At 51.5% G+C, this 25,593-nt stretch overlaps 1 protein-coding gene across 1 annotated transcript in view; it reads left to right on the top strand.

Annotated features, from left to right (window-relative positions):
• EPHB1 (EPH receptor B1) overlaps positions 1-25,593 on the top strand; it is a 66,144-nt gene that overhangs the window by 12,922 nt on the left and 27,629 nt on the right. The window contains exons 2-3 of the mRNA XM_027878288.1: positions 11,187-11,251; positions 14,432-15,113. Coding sequence (XP_027734089.1) covers positions 11,187-11,251; positions 14,432-15,113 — 747 coding nt within the window. The remainder of the gene's footprint in view (positions 1-11,186; positions 11,252-14,431; positions 15,114-25,593) is intronic.

Raw genomic sequence — 25,593 nt, 5'->3', positions numbered from 1 at the left:
CCATCAAGGTGCATCTGCCATCCTTCTGGGTCCTTGGTGCACCAGTCCCATCTTGCATGGTTGTTGCACCTTCTTGCTTTTGTTCTCCCGAACTTTTGTGCCATGAGGGCTGCGTGGGGCTGAAAGCATTAGCTCACCATCCAAAAGCTGTGGAGGAGAGGGATGGGGGAGTTCCTGGTACCCTGTCAAGTGCAGGCTCCTTCTCCCCGCCTTCCTGCCCTCCCAAGCGGTTTCCGTGTCACCCAGGTGACAGAGCTGTGACAGCTCCGTTGCGCAGAAGATGATGAACAGTAATGAGACCCAGAGCACAGTGTGCACTTAAAGTGATTTATTTCAGCAAGGAAACCACAATCAGGGAGGATGGGTCAGCGTCATCAGGAGAAGAGGTGGGTATGGAGATGAGGGGAACTTTATCATCAACCAGCACTACTTTAAAAATGAGCGGAGCTGGCGTTGCATGAAATGGAGCCATGCTTGGACCATCCCTCTCCCGTGGTGGATTGGGGGCACTTCCCAGGGGCTGGCCAGTGACCAGGGTGTTTCTGGTGGACTTCTCTGTGCTTACCTCCCTGCTGTGCTGAAGGATTTTGGCGAGGTGTCACCTGTGTGATAAGTCAGCACTTGGGAAATAGATGGTCCTGGTGAGGAGGGGGGGGAAATAATCCCTGGAGCCCCCCTTGGCACAGCTCCCGGTGCACATATGGCTCTGCTCGTGCTGGAGCCTTTTCCCAGCTTGCACCATCGCAGGCACTGGGGCTGGAGGCAGGGCTGTGCCAGGCAGGCCTGCTGCCAGCAACACCTCCTGCCAGCATCCTCCTCTTCCTCCTCTTCCTCACCTCCCAGGGCCCGAGGGAGCTGTGGCTGTGCAGCAGCTCAGCTGGGCACTGCAGCTTGTAGGAAAAACTTGGCCTAAAAATGGCCCTGTGAGCAAAATCTTGTGATTTGAGGTTGACTTAGAGCAGTGCTCATGCTTCCTCCCTTCTCACAGAAGAGGCTCCTGGTGTGGGGGGATCCCTGGTGGCAGGAGCTGGGGGAGGTGGCAGTTTGGATGATGCACCAAGAGCTTACAATGAGGGGTTCTGGACCCCTTCTTGAGGAAGAGCATCTTCCAAGGGGGTGATTGCAGTCACTGGTAGCTGTTGGTGAATTTGGGTAAGGATTTAACACAGCCCCACTGGCACCTTGTGTGAATGGGTGTTTGGAAACCTTGGCGAACACATGTTGTTGTTTACTCACCAGACCAGCTGCGCGTGCGAATGTACCTAAAGATGGCTCAGTCTGATGGGAAAGTTTTTTGGGTAGGATGCAGGATGGTTATAGATCCCAGCCATTGGCCCTTTTGTCCAAATCCAAAAGTTGAAAAGAAAAAAAAAAAAAGGCAAAGCTGACAGAGCCCAAGATGGGTCTCCAGGGCATTTTAGGAAGGGGCATTTGGATGTGGGTCCAGAGCAAAAAACCCATCAGGGTCTGCTCATGGAGTGCCCTGCCCTTTCCAATGGACCCATTGGCTTTGCCACATTCCCTTCCCCATGTGTGCAGCCGGAGGGCGGGGAGGACTGGGCTGGTGATGTGGCTCTTGGCCAAGACATCCCCAGGGGATGCAGGCAGAGCCTTCCCCCATCCCATCCGTGTCCCGACGTGGTGCCGGCAGCCCCGTGTAGTGCCGCGGTGGCACAGATTTATTTCCCTTTGCCTCGTTTGCACTTGCAAGCTGACTCCATATGGTGCAAAAACCAGGGAGATGCTGCTCAGCACAGCAGCTGCCGGGCTGGGGTAGTAGTGCAGGAGCCGCTTACCGATGAGCTTTTGCAGTTTCCCTTGTTTGAGGCTCAATATTTCCACCTCCTTCCCTTGGCTGTGCTCCGGCAGCTGCGGGTGCGCTCGTCACCTCCAGCAGCAGCCGGAGCATCCTTGTGTGATTCCACTCTCGCCCCGCTGCTTTCTCTCCTCTGCCCCTGAGATCCCAATCTTCAGGGTGCATCCTTGGGCCAGAAATGCTATTTTTTAGTTCTTACTTACTCACGAAATTTTCAGCTGGCCCCCCTGGAGGCTTTAGTACCTGTCAGATGCTGCCTTTAAAAATGCAGGATCAGCCTGGCTGAAGCTGTTCTCTGCTGGGGTGAAAAGGGAGGCTTTTCCCCCAGATTTTGGTGTCTGGGGGAAACACCAGGCGCTCGGCTGCGCTGGGAGAAGCAGTGCCTGGGGGAAGGGATGTCCCGGCGGTGCTTGCTCGGTGTCTGAGCAGTCTGTCATGTTTGTGGCTCAGCAGAATCCCTTTGACATTTTAAAATAAGATCTAGTAAATAGGAGCTGGACGATGCCAGGTGCATCTCTGGGCGCGAGGGCTCTCTGACAGCACGGCTGGCATTTCAGATTTAGGGCTCTGCGAGACACGTGTTTTTGCAGCGAGCGCGAAGCTTTTCTGGAGGACGTGGTCCAAGACAGTGACTCATGCTGAATCTCTCAAGAAGTGCTGGTGTGTAGGGAAATGCAGGATAAATGTTTTGATTTTTAGAGTTTTCCTCAGAGGCGGTGCCACCCTGGAGGAAGGCAAAATAACTCCAGCAGGGAAGGAGAGCTCCTGTAAGACACGTGTGAGCCCAGTATTGGGGAGATCCCCTGCAAGCCCACAGGCCAGTGTCCTGTGTATCCAGGCAGGGAGACTGTGTGTCCTCCTGATTCATCCTAACACATGTAATTGCAGATGCTATTGATGTTTAGGGCTGCTCTGTCTTCTCAGGCGGCTGATTCTGTATTTAGAGGCAATAATTTCCAAGGGAATCCCAGCTGATAAGGAGCCCTCTTCCATGGAACTTGTTAGGCTTCAATGGCCCTTGTCTGTGAAATCTCAAGCACTGCTCTTGTTTATTATTTTTTTCACCTCTTTTTGGAGATCCTTGCTTTCTGGTAGCATGATGAAGATCAAGTTTCCCAAGAGAAGAGCTCCTGGCAGGATGTCCTTCTATCAGGAAAGCTCACTTCTGTTGAGCCTGGCTGGAGCACACCACGTGCAGCCAGTGTGGGTATGTGGATGGTTGACCAAGAAGTGAGCTACAGAAAAGTAGTGGAAAATAGTAAGTTGTTGACATCACTACCCAATAACGTTTGGTTTATCCTTGAGACTCTGTGCTCCTCTGGGATATGTGATGGGTTGGGATTCTGGATCCTCCTGACTCTCTTGGCTGGGGAGGTGGTTGTCCAAGCCAGCTGATCTCCATCCAAGGATGTGATGCTGCTGTGCCCAGTTTGTGCTAAAGCCACCCGACTGCATGACAAGGCATAGAAGGACCTCAGGCACCCAGCCTCCAGCCTTCATCTGCTTTGCCACGTGCGAATGCTTGCTCTTCCCCCACCTTCATTCAAGCCAGACCTTCTCACTCCCTTAGCTGGACCTTGAATTGGAAGTTGCCTCTTCTCCTGGCACCCTTGAAAGCTCTTTGGAGGTTGAGATTTCTGGGAAAGCCTCTGCCCACCCCTGCTTGGCTGAGTTCCTCTACCACATCTTGTGGAGGATGAAATGAGTAACTGCCAAGCTTGACATATGGTGATTTTCGGGGCAAGCTGCAGAGTTTGGAGATGTTTGCTGGCAACCCAGCCTTGAGAAAGCAAAGATGAGGATTTAAATGCTTTGTGACATTGTTCTGGAAAATAATCTCTTGAAAGACAACCGTGTCATCTTCCTGCCCTGAATCCCTTGTCTGGCAGTGGCGTGGTGGAGGAGCTGGGCTCCTGGGGTGGCTGGGTCTGTCCTGACAGGCCAGAACGTTCATTAAAGTGCACTCTCACCCCTCGGTGCTGCTTGACTTCAAGTTGCCAAGCTGTAAATGATGATGTATGACCGTGATCTGTGCCTGTGCTATGTCTGGATTTTGGGAATCTGTGGCCTGTGTGCAATTATAAAAAGTATGATATCAGCAGCTGACTGTCGTGATGGGAGCAAATGAGCTCCTTATGCTTGAAAACTTGTTCTCAGATCTTCAAAAATAGGTTTGCAATTTGGAAAACAAATGGTATTGAAAGCTCTATCTTCCCTCTCTTATCTTTCCATTTGATTTGATCTCCTTTGTTTGTTTTTTTTTCACTGTGATGGGTGCATTTTTGGGCAATTCTCTGTCATTTCCTTCCCTTTCTCTTATCTCTCCCTCTGCAGTTCTTTCTCTTTTCCTCTCTATCCCTCTCCTTGTCTCCCTCCCCCCAGTAATTTATTCACAGGCAGGTTGTCTCTTTGATTTACTGTCTCTCTCTCCTTGGTAGGATTATGATAAATGGATTGTATGGCTTCGGCTGAGCTTGTTCAACACCACGTACCCGCGTTGGGTCAATTCCCTTTGGAGCGTGAAAACCAAGGGGAGATGCTGGGGCTGGGCCTGAAGGTAGACTGAGTGTTGGAGACAGGGCTTGGTCCTTGCAGTCCAAAGTGTACATCAGCTCCTGAACATTTTAGGCTGGGGTTTTGGTTTGGGTTGCAAACATAGAAGAAGGTGTTTCATTGGATGCTTTCAGGCACATCAACCAGCATATTTCAATTTAGTGTATCCTGATGTGGGTAAGTGTTAGCCGCGTGTAATTAGAGCATCTCATCCCGCAGTCGCAGCAGGCAGCCCTTTATTGATAAAGTTGTTATGTAGTTGCTGAGCAAACACCCCAAATCTGAGCTTCATTAAGTTATCGCCTGCCCTGCTGCGATGCATCTTCATTGCACGCTGAAATCCATGCCATTGACGGGAGATCCCGGAGGAGGGCCCGGGCTGTGCTGTGCAGCCGCAGCTTAATGCATCCCATCACAAATTGACACAGCGCGCTCCTCCTCAGCTCGTGGATATAAATTCTTTCCCTCTCCAGCCCAAAGCGAGGGGATTTTTTTGGCCACTGCAGATCTCCTCGTGCTGGCAACGACTGAGGTGTCTTTGCTGCTCCTCTCCCCCAAGGGGTTCCCACAGATCCTCAGAATACAGGAAGACAATATTTTGCGTTGACTTGTTGTTGTTTAGAGCATCCTCTCCCTGCTCGCCTGGGTTTGTTACTCGGTGGGTAATCCTTCATAACGAACCTGTGGGAGATTGATGGGGAGAGCTCGTTATGCACTTCCAGAGCTGTTTCACCGTCGTTCTGTAGCAGCAAAATGCACCATTAAAGGCAGAGAGCCCTGGGAATGATGGGACGTAATTAGTTGTTGCTGTAATATTTTTGATTGAAAGTGTGTAGGTGCTGGAAGAGGCTCTTTCAGAAGCTGGTACTCCCAGGGAACTGTGAAAAGCAGCAGTAGGGGCTGAGGCTGGTCTTGCTTGTACCTTGCCCACCTCTCCAGTGCTGTAATTAAACCATCTGGGAGATGCCGCAGTGTTCGTGGCACAAGGAGTGAGCAGCGGCGCTCCCTCACGATTCCAAGCAAGACTCAAATGGGGAGTCCTCAGGTAGAAGAGACTTTTTGGGTGGGATGTGTGCCTAGCAGCTTGGTCCCTCCAACACAGTCACATAGATTTTTGTGTTCCTGCTTTTTTCCCAGCTTAGTCTGAATTTCAGAATATATTAAAAACTTGCGCGAGGTGAACATGGACAGTGTCCGTGAGATGTTATGGTTAGAAGGGTGGTCATAACCTGGGATTACTCAGGCAACCTCCTGGTGTGCACTTGAATCCTTCTGTGGAATCACAGAGTGGTTTGCGTTGGAAGGGAACTTAAAGCTCATCCAGTCCCACCCCCTGCCATGGGAAGGGACACCTCTCACTAGCCCAGGTTACTCCAAGCCCTGTCCAGCCTGGCCTTGGACGCTTCCAGGGATCCAGGGGCAGTCACAGCTTCTCTGGGCAACCTGTGCCAGGGCCTCACCATCCTCAAAGGGAAGAACTTCTTCTTAATATTCAGTCTGAATAGGCTCTTTTTCAGTTTGAAGCCATTTCCCCTTATCCTGTCACTCCAGGCCCTTGTCCACAGTTCCTCTCCAGCTCTCTTGGAGAGAGAGCTCTCTTTAGGTACTGAACAATCCCAATTCTCTCAGCCTTTCCTCATAGCAGAGGTGCTCCCATCCCTCTAATCATCTCCATGGCCTTCCCTGGACTTGCTCCAACAGGTCCTTCCTGTGCTGGGGTCTTCCTGCTGGAGACCCCAGGGTGCTCCAGGTGGGATCTCACCAGAGCAGAGTAGAGGATAATCTCATTGGGTAACAGTGAGAATTAAACCGAAATTATTCCTGTGGTGCCTGTGGGACTTCCTTTCCACTGGCATCGAGAGCCGTGATGGAATGATGATGGAAGCCATGATGCAATCTGGGCTGGGCTTGAAGTCCTGACAACCATGGGAAGGCAGAGCTCATGATATCATGGCAGTTAAAGTTATTTAGCACTAGGCTTTGGAATAAAGCATCTTGGCTCTGTTTCCATATCATTCCCTTTCTCTGGTAATGTCACCAAACTTGGACAGAAGCTTCCCAAGCTGTGCATTTGCCTTGGGCTGATTTTGCTGAAGCTCTGGAGAGGAAAGGGGGGGGTAGGAAGCAAGCCTGGCATGTATGAGCATGAAATGGAGGGGAAAATATGGTGCCTTCCCTATGGAAAAGAAGTCGTGCTATTGCTCCCCTTCCGACAGTTGTGCTGTGGGGCTGGGGCTGCCCAGGGACTGTGCTCTGGGGCTGGACCATGTGCTGACCCCACTGACATGTGCTGAGGGACATCAGGATAAGTCTCCAAAGATCCCATCTGTGGAGCATCCTCTGCCCCTCTGGGCCCAGACCTGAGCCCCCTGCCCGTCACTCCACGGCTACCCTCCCATCTCCCCTCCCTCTGAAGGCTCAGCTATGGGCACGCACCTCTCTGCTCCCCACACATCTCAGGGGGCTTATTTCCAGCAGCTGGCATCCTTTCCAAATCTCCCTCTACCCATCTGTTGTTATCAAGCCTCCTCTCTCCTTATTTTGCTTAATTTCTCTCTCTTTCCTCTTGGTTGTCTTAGACATGCCTATGTCTCTCTGCAGATGCCCAAGCATTTGCTTTCGAGTGCCTTGGGCTGCTTCCTCCCATTATCTCCTTGCAGGAGCGAGGGAGCTGCTGTTCCTTGCTTTGGGAGAGGGACCATGTCCCCGAGGCAGTTATTGAGGAGCAATGCACTCGTAGATGTTTCTTTGTGGCCTCCTTGAGCAGGAAATTTGTTGTTGTATCTCCTTTCCAGTTGACAATGTCAAAACGTGATCAAGTTGGGTTGGTTTGGCCTCCTTGTCTCTGTGTCAGACACAGACACCAGACCATGCTCCCTGCCAGGGCAAGTCACACCTTCTCACGGCACAGTCTGCTCTGGTGAGGTCTGAAATGTGGGTTTCAGGCTGGGGATTTCAGGAAATAAGTTCTGCTTCATTTTGGATAGTCCAGAAAGGTTTTTCTGGAAGAGGCTTCCATCCTGCTGGGAAGGGTGGTTGGCAAGCCCAGCTGGTGTGAGATGAAGGCTACTCTCGCCCAAAGCACTTGCTTGTTCCCAGCTGTTGGAATGATGCCAATCCATCCTTCGCTCCTCTGAGACGCAGCTTATCCTGCCGCGGGCACCGGCTGTGGCCACGTTTGCTGGGGAGGGTGTGGGGAGTCTGGGACAGCAGTGAGTCCTCCCTGCCTGGATCACAGGAATGCCATCCCAGATGGATGTGCTGCTTGGCGCGGGGATGCTGGTGCATTCTAATTGCTGGCATCTTTACTTGTTACGGGTGTAATTGTGAGTAGACGTTTGTTTTTGTATTGATAATTAGGGACTGGAACAGATGGCGAAGGCTTAGTTTAAAGTAATGTGTCCATTAAAGAAAATCTACTGTATACAGCTGAAGATTCTTCACTCTAAGAGAGCTCAGCTCTTGGTAGCAGAGCTCCTCTTCTCCCTAATGAGGGCTTTGGCCATTACAGCCTGGGCAGCGGAGCCGCAGATCCCACACACTTCTCCCTGTGAGTGCTTTGAACTCCCTCCTTGCACCCACATGCAGGTGGGGAGGAGTTGCTGGAGAGCCTTGAGCAGGTGAGGGATGGCAGTGTCTTGGACACGGAGCCTGCCCGGTGGGACTGGCGGATCCAGGTGGGCAGGCAGCACGTGGATCACCTGGCGTGGTTGACGATGCCGAGGCATGGGGAGATGATGTACCCCTGCACTGACACCCCTGGGGGGATTTAATTAATGTCCAGTGCCAAATAACGAGGACTGGTCCTCATGGAAGGGTGAGGCAGGTGGGAGGAGAGATGTGAGGTGTCCATGTGGCTTCTCCGCTCATTAAGGATGCTCAGGTACTGATCTACACTAATCCCCTTGTTAGAGGCAGAGTAAAGTATTTCCCTGCCTGCCCCTCCTTTGCCTGCTCCCAAGTGAGGGATGTTGGATCCCTGTGTCCCCACACCTGTAGGGTATTTTGCAGATGTGAGTGCCGGGGTCCCCATCTTGTCCCCCATTTCTCTGTGAGGACTTGGGATCTGCAAACCCTCCCCTGCTGAAGGAGAGTGCTCAGCAGCCTTAGCCCTGAGAAGCCTGTCCAAAGTGTCCCCCGGAAATGAAGTAAAACCCAAGGTTTCCTCCAAGAGGAAATAGGAGAGGTCAATGGGAAGTTGCTGAGCTGAGTCCTTCTGGTGCCAGCACCTCTGCTGTCACGGGGTTGGGTGAGCTCAGCAGGAATTCAAGCTGAAGGGGGAGATTTAACCATTTTATTTTATCTAACAAAAAAACATTTTTTTGCCATTTTCCTGTCTGTGGCAGTGTTGCTGGGAGATAGGGCAGGACCTGAGCAGGAATGGTCTTTAGAGGGTCAGGCTCTCAGACCTCTTTTTCCTTTGCTTTGCAAATTGTTTTGGAAACATGGAGCTGTGGAAGGGCAAGTGTTGGCCACCAAAACTGAGTTTGTTACCTGTTGTGTAACAGGCCACAGAGTCCCCTTAGGACTCCAGAAGCATCCAAAGTGAAAGCTTCTCCACAGTTCTTTTCCATTTATTCATCTATTGTTAATTTATTTTTCTATTTATTTAGTTATTTTGAAGTCTCCTGCTTTGGCATTGCTTCTGTGCCTTTCTGCTTTCCTTGCAAAATGTGAAACCTTTGGGGAGGCACACAAGAGGAGGGGAAGGGGTGAGATTTTGGGAGGGGCCCTGGTGAATGTCACTTCGGAGCAGAGCTGGTTCTCGCGTGCTACCGTCCCACAGGGCAGCTGTTCTATATCAAAAGTGCATTCCTCTGTCAAACCCCGGGAAAGGAAGCTGTAAGTGCATGGAAGAGGAAGGGAGATGATGGAGTGAAAACCCTTTCTGAATAAACCCTTAGGAGAAGTGTCCTTCCTGTAAGGGAGCATGTCCTTATTTATCACCGGGCGGATGAGCCAGCCCTGGTCCCTGCCTGGCCGTGTTCCCTGTGTCACCCTGTTCTCTGCTGCCTCAGTTTCCCTGTGTGGCACAAGGACACCCTGTTTCCTGTGGGGGAGAAAAAAACCAAGGGTTTTAGGGGCTTTCAGAGCATCCCCCTGATGGAGCCCACAGGCAGGGGGCACTGGGAGATGTTTGCAGGGCCTGTCGCTTCCACCTCCACGTCCATTTATGCTTGGACACATCTGCCTGCTCACTTGAAGGGCTGTAGCAAGGATTAATGGCTGTTTAATTAGGGGCTGGGCTCTTTGGAAGGGAAGGAAGGCTTGGAGGTGATGGGATTAGAAACTTGCAGGACGTCTGGAGCACTGGGGCCTGGAGTGACAGGACAAAGGGGAATAGCTTCTCACTGCCAGAGGGCAGGCTTAGATGGGATTTTTGGAAGAAACTCTTTCCTGTGAGGGTGGGGAGGCTCTGGCACAGGTTGCTTAGAGAAGCTGTGGCTGCCCCTGGATCCCTGCAAGTGTCCAAGGCCAGGTTGGACGGGGCTTGGAGCAACCTGAGCTAGTGGAGGGTGTCCCTGCCAGTGGTTGAAATGAGATGAGCTTTAAGGTCACTTCCCACCCAGACCATTCTGTTATTCCATGATTCAGGGCTGGGGAGGAGTTGCAGCTGGGATACCTCATTTTTAGCTGCCTTTTGCCAAATGGAAAGGGACTGAAACTGTATAAAGTGACCTGTGATAGTGTGAAGGCCACCAGGCTTTTCTGCTTCCCCTATGGAGCAGGACGGAAATGTCTCCTGTTTGAGGGCACTGTGGGCAGGAACAGCCTGGCACCACGAAAAGAAGGGGTGCCTGTGTGTTTTGAACGCTCCTGGCATTGCCACAGCAGCATCCTATGGCTGGTTAGGGGTGCAGAAGCTTTGCCAGCTTCCACTGCCTTCTCACTCCATCTCTGGAGGGGCTGCCTTGCTCTCTCTGCACCGGTGCCCATGCTTACCCCGGGAGCCAGGCCAGGTTGGAAGCTCCGATGGGGATTTTGGGAGAGGGAGCGTTTATCACTCGTGGCAGGGCAGGGAGTTCCCGGTCACGCTCCTCCGGCTTCCCATCCCGGAGCAGCCGGCGAAGGGAGGGGTTGGAAGATTAATAGGGGTCTTGTTTCCCGCTTGTGATTGCTGGAGCAGGCGCGGAGAGATTAAAAGCAGCAGCCCGGCGGCAGCTCAGATTCCTGGGCTGATTTTTATTTACTGACCTTTATTTCTCTGGTCCCACCCGTTTTCCTGGCGCTGCGAAGCTGCCGTGAGTACCTGGGAGCACGGAGGGAAGGGGAGGGGTGGGGGATGCTCGGATGTGCCAGCGGCACTTCTCCTCCTCCCATTTGGTGGGGACACAGGAGCCGAGGAAATTAATCTGCATGTCTGCTTGCTGCAAACAAATAAATAAAACCTGGAGGGTTTTCCCCATCTGTTTCTAGATGGTGTTGCTCTCACAATTATTCTTGTTGTGTTCTGTTGGTTTTTAGTTTTTTTGAAGACTAAAAGTAGGAAATGATATGACTCCATGAAATACAGCATCCTTTAATTTTTAGTTGTTTTTTGTTTGTTTGTTTGTTTGTTTTTCAGTTGGTATTTTCCTTTCCTGGGTGTGGAAGGGTTACAGTTGGCATTGTGGGCTGGGTTCAGGCTGTGACTCTGCTCTGGAGCGAAGCTGTCCTGTATCCATTAGATGTGTTAGGGCTGCTGCTGTTTGATTCCTGAGCACTCCAATGTCATGCATGCTGTGGGAAAGCAACAGGGAAGGTTTTTCTGCTGCTCTGTACTCCTAATGTAACCAAAAACTTTGGGAATAACTTTCTGTTTCTTCTGTTTCCTCAGAAACTTTGATGGATACGCGGACAGCGACGGCCGAGCTGGGCTGGACCGCCAACCCACCCTCGGGGGTAAGTGCCACTCATCCATCTGATCCTTACATAGTCTGGTGGGATTCATGCTTTTAACCCTACTATTTATGGGGCTAAAATGCTGGTGGGAAGCTGAGGAAGTTGCAGAGGGAGCTCAGTGACCCACATCTGTCTCTGTCCTGAGCTGAGTGGGTGATCCGGGCTGAGCATCCCTTCCCTGGACCAATCCTGGGGGCTTGGTGAAGGTGGAACTTTCCTCCATCTCCATGCTCCCTCCTTCCCTTCCTGTCCTCCTTCCTGGTGATGCGTCCAGCCCCATCACTGCCCTCCACGCCCCTGCTCGTGCCTTCCCTCTCCCTGTGCTGAAAGACTTGTAATTAGGAAACATTAGCAGGCTCAAAACAGCTTTCATACCTGGAACATCATCCGTAATTGCACTCGGCAGTGCTCTTCCTTGGCTATTAATGTCACTTTTATGAAGTAATGAGGAACAAAACACCCTGAGGCACTTAAAACATCTTTTTTATATAGTATGAGCCTTTGAGAAATGGGACCATAAAATAACCTGACTCACATTCTCCTGGCAGAAAAAAGTGAGAGATGGAGCTGAGGGGAGAGGAGCAGCGGAGGTAGAGGATGTCAGCTGATGGATGGTCACCACGGTGGGACAGGGAGGCTGGAGCAGCAGCAGGGTCCATCCCTGGGGACTCCAGGATGTGGCACTGGAGTGGAAAGAATGCCAGGCTGCTTCTTTGTTAGGGTGTGACTAGCTTGGCCAGATCTTCAAAAGAATTGTGTTTGCACACCATCACCAAAGCTGAACCACATATGCAGCGGGCACAGAATCCACTCCAGGCATGTCAGAGCCCCTTGAAACGAGGGGCTTTGCTACTGCATTGCTTTGAAAACAATCCAAGCCTGGATAAATTGCTGGAAAAATGCAGGAGGGGCACATGCAGGTGGTGGAGATGGGATATAAATAGCTGCTTGCAGCTGCTGTCGGTGAGGGCCCATGCAAGGCAGGCAGGGAGCTTGTGTTATAAGGCACAGTGGTCTCACCCTCTGTGGAGCAGCAGAGTGAAGCCCTTCCCCAGCCCCCATCCCTGCATCCCACTGTATGCATCCCTGATCCTGTTGCCACGCTGTTCCTGACAGGGAGAGGAGCTCCTGACTGCTGCTGGGGCATCAGCCCCTTCTCCCAGGCTCGTCTCACCTCTCTTAGGGCCGGATGCACAGGGATTTGTTGAGCCATCTCTCCTGACTCTGTGGTTGCGACCCTGTTGGCATGGGCTCTGTGTAGGCTTTGTGTCATTTAGGGTGGTGGCATCTCCCCTTGGTGTGTGCTGAGCTCACAGCTCACCCTAGCTCACAGATTTGCCCTTTGGGGCTTGGGGAATGTTGGTTTTCATGCCAGGGCACGATGCCAGGCAGGCTGCAGGGGCTGTGGCGGGATGTGGACTCTTCTGCTCTCCCTGAAGAATGTGCTTTAAATCTGAGCGGAGACAGAGAACAACATTGACTTAATCCCCAGCTCCCTGTGAATTATTTAGTAGCATCTCATCAAAATGATGCATTTGTCGCTGTTAGAGCATCGGTGGCAGCAGCTGCTGGCACTGTGGGTCTTTCCAGCCACAGGGACCTACAGCTCTCGGTGCCAGGTTGCAGGAGGGCTCAACCCAGGGGATGCCCAAGGCAGCCCCAAACCCTCATGAGGGTTTTCCAAGGGGCATTCCATGTCATTCCTAAATGCAGGAAACCCTGAAGTGCAGCAGGGTCCGCTGGCAGGTTTTGACTCTGAGGGTTTTGAGGATGAAAAGGAGGATTCCCACAGCAAGGACAGCAGAGCCACGGGAACGGTGTTAATGCTGGAAGAGAACTCATTTTCTGGTGTTAATTGGATGTAGGGCTGCAATGGGAAACCTGGGTGGGAACGAGAAACAATGCCAACCCTCTCGGTCGGGGAGGACTGTACCGCTTCTGCTGTGAAAAGGTGTCTGGTAATGAAGGGGCATTGAATCCACACGCCTTGTTCAGGGGGGAGAGGGGGTTTTGCAGTGCTTTCACAGCATGGGGTGAGAAAGAAGAGCACTCAGCTGGATGCAGGAGTCTTTATTGCTGGTGTGGTAACCATGGCTTAACAACAATGTGCAACCTTGAGCTGTGATCTTGGTTTAAGCTTAGCAGAGCCAAGTAGATGGACCTGGGAGCGAATGTTCTGCCACACTTGTTGGCAGCGTGTAGAGGACACTGCATGGAAAACACAACTAAAACCTGCATTTTTGTTACATCAGGGCTGTGGTTTACAAGGTGGGGAGGCTTGGGGAGGAGTTGAGAAACGTGGTTGTTTAATGGAAAAAGGAAAAGGGCAAAATCTGTGAGATTTCAGGGTATGTTGCGGTGCATCAGCTCGTCAAGACTCGGTGTGATGGGGCAGGTTGGCATCACCTGCCGTGCCCCCATGTAAACACAGGCGTGAGCGCTGCTCCAACATCGCTCCTGGAAATTATCCCTGATACTGAGAGCGCTGCGAAAGATTGCCATATGAATAATGCTGTTATGAGGAGACTGTAAACATGGATTAGTTAAAATGAATGGATTATGAGGTTGTAAATCTGTCTGTAGGACTCTAATGCCATCATAGACTATTCACAGTTTGCCGCTGTCCCTTAATTGAAATTGTAGCCTGGATTATATTAATGCCCTTCTATAAATCGAATTGCAAATCTATATTCCCTCTCTCCACGGCAGTAATGTTTTATTTAGTTAGTGTTCTTTGCCGGGGGAAATGATCCCGTTGTGCTGGGAGCTTGGGGTCAGGCTCTCCAGCCCACGTGCTGGCTCGGGCTTTAATGAAGCTGTAGCCTTGTGTACTGCCTTCCCTCCTGCCCCCAGGTGCCTGGACCATCTTTCTTCCCATGTTTACTTCTCAGGGCAGCTAAGGCAGTTGCCTACTTGGAAAAAATGTTTTAGTATCAGTTGGGAGCGGTGGGGAGACACATCCAGGGGCAGGAGGGTGAGGATTTCTTCTGGTGCTGGCCTGGGTGGTGTTTCTGAATGTGCATCACATTGTGTGTCCCTAATTACATTCCTAGTCCCTTTTGGAACTTTGGGATTGTCATTCCAGTGCCCAATGCAGGGTCAGCAGCACCTCTACAGCTCACAGGCCACTGCAGGTCCCCATTCCTACTTCTCACTGCTTCCCCCTTCTCCTTCCTGCAGTGGGAAGAAGTCAGTGGCTACGACGAAAACCTCAATACCATCCGTACGTACCAGGTGTGCAACGTCTTCGAGCCCAACCAGAACAACTGGCTCCTTACCACGTTCATCAACCGGCGTGGTGCTCACCGCATCTACACCGAGATGCGCTTCACTGTGCGGGACTGCAGCAGCCTCCCCAACGTCCCCGGCTCCTGCAAGGAGACCTTCAACCTCTACTACTACGAGACAGACTCTGTCATTGCCACCAAGAAGTCCACCTTCTGGACAGAGGCACCCTACCTCAAAGTGGACACCATCGCTGCTGACGAGAGCTTCTCCCAGGTGGACTTTGGGGGCAGGTTGATGAAGGTGAACACAGAAGTGAGAAGTTTTGGGCCCCTGACCCGCAATGGCTTTTACCTGGCCTTCCAGGACTACGGGGCTTGTATGTCTCTGCTGTCTGTCAGGGTCTTCTTCAAGAAGTGCCCCAGTGTGGTGCAGAATTTCGCCATCTTCCCGGAGACGATGACGGGAGCAGAGAGCACCTCTCTGGTGACTGCTCGGGGCACCTGCATCCCCAACGCCGAGGAGGTGGACGTGCCCATTAAGCTGTACTGCAACGGCGATGGGGAGTGGATGGTCCCCATCGGCCGCTGCACCTGCAAGGCTGGCTACGAACCGGAGAACAATGTGGCTTGCAAAGGTAAGGCTGGCTTTGGGCAGCAGGGGGCTTTTGGTGGTTTTAAGACAAAATATTTTTCTCTAAACAAGCTGGTTTGAGCAATGTCTATTGTGAAACTGGCTCTGCACCATTTCTCAGCCCTGAAGTGGTTTTACTCCAGGGACCAGGCAGGAATTTGGGAGCAGCGGCCATGCTGCAGCTTCTCAGAGTGCTCTGGTCAGTGGCCGGTCTTGGTGAGGCCGCGGGTGCCGGAGCTGTGTCCGCTGCCCTCCTACTGGAAGCCGCCTCTGGGATCCAGTGCCTTCAAAGTGCAGGGCTCACTGGCTGAGCTGCTTTCATCTACCTCGTTATGTCCCCAGCAGCTGTGGCTGGGCCCCACTGCAGCAGCACTGCTCTGAGCCTTGCCATTAATCGGGATTTTGTTCGCGGGTTTTTTTGGGTTCCCCCAGCCACGCTGCCAGTGTGCTACTGCCTGCTGGAGTCCTGCAGCACGAGGTTATAAATATGAAAATAGTGCTCCCTGCTTTTCATCTCCTTTCACTGATGAATATTTCCCAAATACCACTGGAGGATTATTATTTTTTTTTTCTGTTGTCTGCCCTTTCCTTCTCTTTTCCCAAATTAAGGTGTTGGTTTTGCATGCTGCTTGGAAGGAGGGAAGTGAAGGATTTTTGCATGAGGTGCTAACTGTGTTTCATCAGTCCTGAGTAGCTTCTATAAGGTCACCACCACCAGGACAAGGAAGGGTTGGCGAGAAGGAGAAGGTCAAAGTGCTTTAGGTCTGGTTTTGGGGTTGTAGTGGAAAGAGGTTTGACTTGGACCTGTTTTATTGCAGGTGGTGGCAACGTGTGTAGCACCAGGCTTGGCTGTGATGCTCCTTGGGGTGGCCGCCACCATGTTTTTTCTTCACCTGTAACTGTGGATATGTGAAGATGGCAAAGCTAGGATTCAAGCTGGGGAGAAACTTGATTGTTTCCACTTGTTTGCTTTAAACTTGGGAACTTGTGTAGATTTTCACCATGAGAAACCTCATTCCCACCTGGCTAAGGTGGGCCTGCGCCAGGGCTCTGACAACTGGGAAACCACCAGAATCCTTGCTTGAGGAGCACTGCTGGTGGATTCCTTTGGGTTTTGTGGTTGACCCTGGAGGTGGTTTTGTTTCCAGGAAATGGTGTGTCCCTGTGAGGAGCTGAAGTGCTCTGTCGGAGGGAGGGCTCTGCAAACGGGAGCGTTTCTGGCGAGATGTTCCTCTGCTGTTGAATCAACAAATGGAAAACGCACATGGTTTTATGGCAAAATGACATTTTCTCATCATAGGAAAACAAATACTAATTTTAGTTAAACGCTGGAATTGGGAAATAGTGTCATTTTGCCAGAAATGTAGGAAAACTGAGAACGTAAAACTGAGGCAAGGTTTGGTGTGTTGACCTTTCTATCCGCTTCCAGTTGAGGTGGTAGAGAAATCTGGGGTCGTGAGTGCTTTTTACCCCTGGGAAGAGTGCGATGCACCTCCTCAGTGCTTGTAGTTTGGGGCAGGATGGAGGATGAAGGAGAGCAGGACACACAAGAGGCATGGTAGCAGACCTGCTCAGGGTGGGTGTTAGATGATCTCCACGGCTTTTTTTTGTTTCCTTTTCTTGTGCATACCCCATGAGGGTTGTGATGTGTTCATGCCATCAAAGCTACACTGAGCAGGCCCCAGCAAGTTGGGGATTTATTGGGGTTTCTGTGCTGTAGTGCCTGTCCCCAGCTATGCTTCCACTGCTCCACAGTGGTGGTGCCAAAGGAGAAACTGCTGAGCTGCTGGTGAACATGCTGCCTTTGCATGGGGAGCATACTTTGCATTTGGGCTCCTTGAGGGGAAAATTAGGGATCCTGGCAGCTCCAAGGGAGTACAAATACCCTTTATGGATTGACTGGCAGGATTTAGGGTCCTGAAAGGCACCAAAGTATGCTGTGGGTGCAGGGCAAACAGGTGGTTAAATGGCACCAATCACATCTGTGATGACAGGACAATGCTGTTTTGATGATCCCACAGGTGCTGGTACAGTGCTGTTGGCAGAGGTGATCTCCAATAACTCCCCTTTCCCAGTCCCGTGACAGTACTTCCCAGTTCCCATGTCAGGAAGACAGAGAAAAGGCTGGGATTGCTTGATCCAGGGCTTACGTTAGGGCTGTTGGAAATTCATAATTGCATTTGAGTAAAAATCTGACCTTGGGTTGGACTCTGGCTGCTTGGTAGCTCATTGGCCATCAAGCTCCTCCTTGTATCCCCCTGGACCTTGGAGATGGCCAGGGAAGAAGACCTGAGCCCACCTCAGGTCGGTGGGCAGGATGTGGCACATGGCAAAGTTTAGGAAAATTCCTTGGTTTTCTGTTTGATTTTGTGTTCTCTGAAGGGGTCATATTCTCCTGCTTGGTTCTCCTTGCAGGGGTGCTGCTAGGACCACAGCTCCTGGGAAGCACATGGTCCTGACATCTGCTCCAGGCCTTTATCAGCCTCAGATGAGCCGCTTAACAAGCCCGGGGGAATTGTCACCAAGGAAAAATAAAATGATAAAGAAAATCCCACAGTATTCAAAGGCTGAGAAAATGGGCCTAATTCCTCCGTGGAGGGGAAAAAGAATCGGGCTGAATTGTTTAGCTGCCCCAGGTCCCTCTCCTCCCTCTCCCCCCTGGGACAGAGGCTGTGCCTATCATGGGGCCATTAGACCGGGGCAGGTTCGTGCTGACAGCAGACTCGGGGCGCTCAGGGATTCGTTAATACCGGCTTTTATCAGCACTTATCTGCTCGCGGGAGGCACCGGCACAACGCCATCCTCACCGGGGGGACTTGGAGCCCCAGGAGATTATTCTCATGTTTTAGGGTCAGAGGGATGGGGGGCCGTTACCACCACCACACCAAGGTGAGTGTGGGAGGGAGGGAGGGGGATTGTCTTTCTTGATCTGTCCCATTATCTGTTCCCATCCCAGGCTGGGTGGGATTTGGCACAGACCTCCTGGCACAGCTGTCAGCTGTACCCCAGAACTCAGTGGACTGCCTGCCCCATCCTCTTGGGCACCTCGTGCCCGTGCGAGTGGTGGGTCAGTGGGAAATGGAGGCTGCTATTGAATCCAAAATGAATAATTCATGTGGTGCAATAGCCCATGCTCCGATCGGGCTGATATTAAATCCATTCATCTTGCTCTGCCCTGGCCCTCAGCCTTGCTTTATGGCTTCCTTGCGTGGTTGGGGGGCAATGCATCATCCTGCTGGGGAGGAGGTGGCAGGAAAAGTGGGAGCGGGGATCCCTGGGAGGCAGGGGAAACCTTGGATGAGTGTGCTGGGTGGGTTTCACTTGTTCTCTGAGAACGGTAATTAAACCCTTTCTCGGCTGGTGTTTGAAACCTAATGACGGCAAGGTAACCCCTGCCTAGAATGTTTCCAGTTGGGAATCTCTCGACTTTCATCCCTTTTGACTTTGAGGAGGGGGGAATTTTTGTCTACTGGAGTCACAATGACTTTCTCTGCCCTTCCCAGTGCCAGGCACTAACTCAGGTGCACGGAGGAGGAAAAAGTCTGGTTCTAAACCAGCTTTGTGCTGAACTTTGATGTTGTATTTATAAGTCCAGGGAGAAGGGGTGTGAGAGCAGTCCTGCTGCTTCCTAGCCTTGCCTTGGTTTCGATTTTCCCCTCCTGGCAGATTCCTGTCATAGCATGTTCAGGAGCCTCCACGGTGCCACTGCCTGGGAGAATCAGCTGGCCTGCTTGCTCCCAGCAGCTGGAAATCTGAGCCAGCAGGGGGGCAGAATTAAATAAAACCCCCATAAAATAAACACAAAGCTGGGCTACGATGCCCATGATGCAAAGGCTGGTCCTTGAGCATCCTTGCTCCCAGGAATGCCTGGCTTTCCACGAGGCAGATGATCCCCTGCCCCATCTGGATCCAGGTACCCCCATCCTTTGCCATGTGCCGACCAGCGTGCCGGGCTGTGCCCAGCTTTTGCCAAACCTCTGTGTGTGAATTTTTTCTGGTCTCCTCCATCCCTTTGGTTTCTGTTTTTTCTCCATTTGTCCTTCCTTCCTGCCTTGTGTGTGGAGGGCTGGATTTGGGAAGGGGCAGTAGGGGGGAAATGTCACACCAGTTGAATGTCAAGGAGTGAGTAGTCTCACACTGGTCTCCCATTGTCCTCCCCTCTTTCTGAGCAGCCTTAGCAATAATTAATAATTTCTTCTACTTGTCCATCACAGAAGATTGGAAACAATAGGATTTTTAAAAATACTAATTATGAATATTTTTTAATTAGTAGTAGAACAATTTGCTAACCAGGGAAACAAGTTACAATAAGAAAAGTGTCAAATTTTCACAATCAAATTGTTGCTTGTTCTAAGAACTGGGTCTTTCTGATCTCTGACTGTGCCCTTGCCTGCCTTTTCCCTGCTGTGTGGTCCAGCCTGGTGCCCCTGTACCATTTTGGAGCACCCAGGAGAGGTTTTCTCAGGTGATAAAGGTGATATTGGTTTTGTCCCATAGGTGCATGGCAGGGGTGTCATGGGAACACAGGAGCCTGCTCCCCTGTCTGGTGTGTATCCATTCCATCTCAGGGTTCTGCAGCTCCATGCCCTAATGCCTGGGGCAGAGTGAGCAGGTCAGGCATTGCAGGGGCTACAGAAAGGCCCTTTTTTTGCTTTTTAGTGTGGCTTACTTTCAGTTTTTCCTCCGTGCTGCTAGTTTTGTGTGTTTGGGAATCATCCTCTTTCCAGCCTCTGTGCTGAGCCTGCCGCCCCTTGCTTCTCCACTTCAGCATCTCCCTCCAGCTTCCCTGGCCCACAGATGATCTCTCTTTTCATATTTTTCTCCTCTAAAACAGGAGGGGAAAACCAAAGAGGCAAAAAGAAAGTACTTGCCCTACGCCTTTCTCTCTCCACCTGCTCTTGGATTTGGCTTAGTAGGGCTCAGGATGGGGCCGGCAGTGTCATGGAGTAGGGCAAGTGCTACAAGGGCTGGGGAGTCTATGGATAAAAATTAAATAATTGGGCTTAAAAACCATCAGAGATCATCAGGCTCTTGCCTGGGGACCAGTACAAGGTCAGCCAGTTTGTTCCAAAGCCTTTCCATCCCGACCTGCTCCCATGGACACACGGCTGATGTGCGTTGGGATCTCTGCCTGGCAGCTGGTGCCAGGGAGTCTCTGTGGCTGATGCTCACGATGCTTTAGGTGATTTTCCAGGGAAAATGTTTCTCTTTGGGTCTGGAAGTGGGATTTCAAGCTTTCCTCTTACCCAGGGTGTGTTCTATTCCAGGTTTAGCTGAGCCACAAACCTCCACAGCTCAAAATGAGCCTTTTCCTCCCTTTTTTTTCCCTTTTGTTTTCTTTTTTGGCACAATATCAAGTTTCCTGCCCCTCTCCCATCCTTGCGTCAGCCCAAACCTCTCCCCCTGCTTGGAGTGTGCTGGGAAGTGGCAGCTCTCCCAGCTCTTCCCAAATCCTGGCAGTGATGCCAGAGGGATGGAGGGATGCTCCCCTTTGTTGCAGGGGCTTTGCCTTTCCCTGGCAGCGATCTCCCTGCTTCCACCACTGGGTGGAACAGGCAGCTCAGTTTTACCACGGCCATGCTGTGGAGGAGACACATTGGAGTCACCAAAAAAACAGGAGAGAGAAAAAGGGAAAAGTGTGATTTTTCTTAAATTATGCCTTAATGAAGGCATCCATTAACCTCCGCAACAATTTTGCAAGGAAAATGTCCAGGAAAACCTTGTTAACGTTTTTTCTAATGGTTATAATGGGTTTTAATGAAAGTCTTAATTAGATATTATTAGCCAAAATGGGCCTCTGGTGGGTTCAGGCCCTTTTCCATCCCCCAGAGCAGGGATGGGGAAGGTTCACATGTCCTGGCTGTTGCCAAAGAGGATGCTCAGGCACCACAGCCACCACTCCCTGGCTCTGTCCCCAAATCATCCCTGTGATCCAGAGCCCTCCAAAGGGGAAATGAAGGAGAAACCTGGAAAATACCCAGGGGAAGGCAGGAGTAAGGTGAGCATTGCAAGATTTGGCTTCTCGAGCCACACCTTTGCTGCAGTGGCCTCGGAGGGATTAGGGAATGGCCCATGAGTTGCAATGTTGAGCTTTATTTTCCTGCTCATCATTTGTTTTCCTCCTTAAATTTTTCCACAGATTGTTTATATATTCTCCCTCCCCATCATGATACCTTGGAGGGTTATATCAATTCCCCCTTTAAAGGAAGATAAACTCCCCCTTGATTTCCCCTGCAAAAGATCTTTTCATGAGCCTGTTTATAAATCTGCTTCCAAACTGTTGGCTTGTTAATGATCCATTTAGGAAACTTCCTGTGGTAACTGAAGTGCTTGAGGAGTTTCATTTTTTGGGGGATATTGGGGTGCAGAGCTCTATGTGCACTTGCAGGGGCTGCCATGGGCACGGATCCATGAGCATCCCTGCGGTGGTGGGAATGTGAAACCCACCCATCTTTCCCAACCTCATCCACTTCCCCAGCCCAGAGACCTGGCTCTCACCCTGCTGCCATCACGTCAAAGGCCCTTTGCTCTCTGGCCGGAGCAGGGATTGTTCTCCTGGACAATGGGAGAGCCGCAAGGAAGCGCTGGATCCGGCCCATGTCCGGCACCCGCATTGTTTCACCCTTATTTGCAAACAGCCAGCACCTGGCAAGCCCAGTGACTCAGCCAGGGACTTTGAAAACCTTTCTATAACTTGTTCCTTTTTGGGTTTTGTTGTTGTTGTGGTTTTTTTTTTTCCCCTAAAGTCACGAGAGAACTCCTTTGGGAACAGCTCCGACTGGCGCCGTTTTGCTGCCGTTTGCTTGCCAAGGGGTGGGAGTTCCCCCCATGTTTGGGGCTGTGCTGCACCCTACAGCCCACAGCAAGTTCTTTGGGAGCCAGTGTCTCTCCCAGCAGGATGGTAATAATTTAAAAAATAAAAAAGGAGGCTTTTGGCCCTGGTTGGGGAAGGGATTGGAGCAGCAGGAGCAGCTGAGAGGGCTCAGCCTGGAGGAAAGGAGGCTCAGGAGGGACCTTCTCGCTCTCTGCAACTCCCTGAAAGAAGGTTGTAGCAAGGGGGAATAGGTCTCTTTTCCCCGGTAACAAGTGACAGGACAGAAGGAAACAGCCTCATGTAGCACCAGGGTGGGTTTAGATTGGATATTAGGAAAATTTCTTCACCAAAGGGGCTGTCGAGCCCTGGCACAGGCTGCCCAGGTTGGTGGTGGAATCACCATCCCTGGAGGTGTTCAAGAGGTGTGTAGATGTGGCAGTCTGGAACAGTTTAGTGGTGGGCTTGGTGGTGCTGGGTTAATGCTTGGAGTCGATCTTAGAGGGCTTTTCCAACCTAAATGATTGTGCGATTCAATACTGGTGATAAAATGGATTTTTTTCCCCCCCAAGCCATGTTATAATTCATCAGAATTCCCATGTGCAAGGCATCATTTGGAAGCTGAGTTAGGCTGCAGTTGGGCTTTGCAGGTGTCCTAAAACCCGTGCTTGGGGAAACAGACCTTTGCTGATGATGTTTTAATAATTGAGAGACCCGTCGTGTAACTGGAAGTGGTGTAAAGACCAGGTGGAACGAGGTGTCCTGCTTTCCCCTGGCTCTGGGAGGAGATGTGTGTGGATCAAATGTGCTGCCTGGGACACTGCAGAGGAAGGAGGGAGCCCACCAGGACGAGAGAAAAGCAATCAGTGCAGATACTGAGGTTTTAATTTCCTCTGCTCTCCAAAGCCCGTTGCGCACCCGGGCAGTGACAAATGGAGCGGTGCTGGGGGTGTCAGCTCCGAACACTTCAGGAGTGGTCATTTGTCACGCCTGGTGCCTGGGATCTCAGAGGGTGCTGGAGAGCAGGAGCGGGGCGATTAAATCACAGCGTCTCTCACACACTTGAGCGGGGCTTTGGAGGAGCCATGGGAAAACCCATCCATCTTCGACAGAGTCAGGGCCAAGAAATAATCCAACCTTGGCTGTGGGAGCATCAGGCTGCAGTAAATATTCTGTTGTGGGCACCTCAGATTAAGTTCTGTGCCCACCACAGGGGGGAATTGCTGTTCCCTCTCCCTGTACTACTCAGGGAGCCTTGCCCAGCTGAGAAAATATAATTGATGGCATGGGGGGGGGAAACTGCATCACTAGTTTTTTGTGTTGTTCAGCTCAGGACTCACCTGCTTGGATCACATTTCCTGTGTGAGAATGGGTTTTAGGAAGGAGAGGCGTGGGCTGTGGTAGGAGCTGGTCACCTCGGTGCTCTGGGTGTGCCTGCATCCTGCATGAGCATTGCTGGGCTCCTGGCAGCAGTGTCCCCATGAGCAGGGAGTGATTCCTGGGATAACACCATCCTTGTCCTGTCCCATCTCTTCCCTCCCCAAGGCCTCTCTGGGATGATGCTCTGCTTGGTGCAGGCAGAACTTTGTCATCTCCTTGCCATTCTGGGGCAGAGCTGCGAAGCCTGGGGCAGAGTGTGTGCCACACCAGAGGGTTTTGGCCTCAGGTCTGGTTTCTGGACTTTGTTGCATAAAACTTCTCCTTAAAAGCAGGGTCATCCTGGGCAATTATGTACCTGGGGAATTAAGAATTGAATTTCCCCCAGCTTTGGCAGCTCTGCAGCGCAGAGGGTAAATTCCCTGTGAGGTGAGACACGCAGACCTGCCCTGGACATAGCTTTGGGATGGGTTGATGCATACTGGCACACATGTCCCCTCGGTGGTGCAGAGGGATCTGATCACGCTCCTTGGGAGCAGGGATTACTTTGATGCTTGGGGGTTTTGCTCTGTTGCAAAATGGGGAATTTGAAATGTTCCTGGGCTCAGCAAAGAGGTTCTTGGGCTGTCTGGGCATTTCCAGGGTCCGTTGTATTCTGGCTAAACCTGAATCTCCGGGTTCCACCACAGGCATCTGTTCCAGCACACCAGGAGAGCGGGGCTGGCGGTGCTGGGATGAGGGTGGCAAGGAGAGACCTGGAGTTATCACAGATCTCCTGCTCCATGTCGGATCTGCTCCTGAGCTCTTAATCATGTGTTATTATTGAAGACAACTTATTCTTAGAGAGCCCAAGGTGCAAATTATGTTTCACAGCTAAGAAAAGCTTCCAGAGCTGCCTACATATAGTAAATCCCTGCAATCTCAGGAGGCTTTGACTTATGTGGAGCAGATGTTGAGGATGGAGGAGAATTTTTTTTTGCCCTCTTGCTGCTATCACTGGCATGGGTCATGGGTGGAAATTCCAGCTGGGAAAAGCTGTCTGGGCTCAGAGGTGGGGTAAGTGGGTTTTGTCCCAGCCTGCAGCTTTGGAGATCTCTCCTGTCCCTGGTGATGGCACCAACACAGGCAGTGCCAGAGTGTTCACACCACTTGTAGTGTCTGGGGGCTTTCTGCCCTGCCTGTCCGCTGCAGCATGAGGGTGAGCTGGTGCAGGAATCATGGAATCATGGAATGGTTTGGCTGAATGGGATTTTCAAAGGTCACCCCTCTGGTTGGTGCTGTATGTCCTCTCTGTGGCTGGGTAGGAAGGCAACTTTCCTCCAAGGAATAGTAATTATGGCTCCTTTTGTTATAAATATTCATAAGAGAAACTCTCTTAATTACTTTTCTAATTAATTCCATGCCTGGGACTCTTGGGGTGAATGAGGAATGTGGCAGAGCAGTTGTGCCTTGAGTGGGATGTCCTCTTGTGGCAAATCCATCCTCCCATGCCTTGGGTACAGTCCTTATGCAGAGAGCCAAAGGCTCCCCAAGGCTCATCTCCACCAGGATGGAGGGGTCCTGCTCCATGATGGGGCATCCAACTACCCCTGCAGTGCCCTGACACGGACACAAGGAAGCTGTGTGTCCCTGTGTCCCTGCCCATGATGACATCCCTGCCCCAGCAGCACCAGCCTGGCCCTGCGGCTGCAGCTCTCCCCCAACCCCATCCTGGGGTGACTCGTCCTTTGCGGTGTCAGCACTAACGAGGAACCACTTCAGACGTAATTAATAAGCACTTGATGTTCTCTAGATGGAGGGGACACTGTGTGGCGTGAGCTGCCGAAGGAGGAGAAGGTGCTTAATTAGTCCCTGTTGGGAATGGGAGATGTTTGCTTCCCAGCCAGGAGAGGACTGTGCTGCGGGGAGCCCAGTCAGGAGAGGGGCTGGAATTACAGAGGGACAGCAGTGGTTCCCAAAATCCCTGGTTGCAAAGGAGAGAGGCATTGTTTTCAGGGGCATTCCAACCATAGCCCCTGCCAGCACCTCTGTGCTTGGGGGAAGGGCTTCTCCCCGAGCTCCTCTGTGGGTTTTCGTGCCGGCTCATTTCCCTGCTCATTAGGTGGTTCAATAGCTCACGTCGGCGTTGAGGAGTGAACATGATGTTCTGGGTTTAGTGGAACATGGAAGTATTGGCTCTTCCATGTGGCTTCTAGTCCGTGTCCATCGGCTCTGGAGTCTCATGTTGCTGCAGTTCATGGGGGAAAAATCTCTCACTCACCTGAGCCCAATGCCTGGGGTGAGGGTAGAGCATCTC

The sequence above is a fragment of the Empidonax traillii genome, unplaced genomic scaffold (genome assembly GCF_003031625.1).
Source record: "Empidonax traillii isolate 1590-97213 ecotype Southwest subspecies unplaced genomic scaffold, ASM303162v1 scaffold40:size2234952, whole genome shotgun sequence".
In the NCBI taxonomy this organism is placed as follows: Eukaryota; Metazoa; Chordata; class Aves; order Passeriformes; family Tyrannidae; genus Empidonax; species Empidonax traillii.
This window is presented reverse-complemented; position numbering and strand designations above follow the sequence as displayed.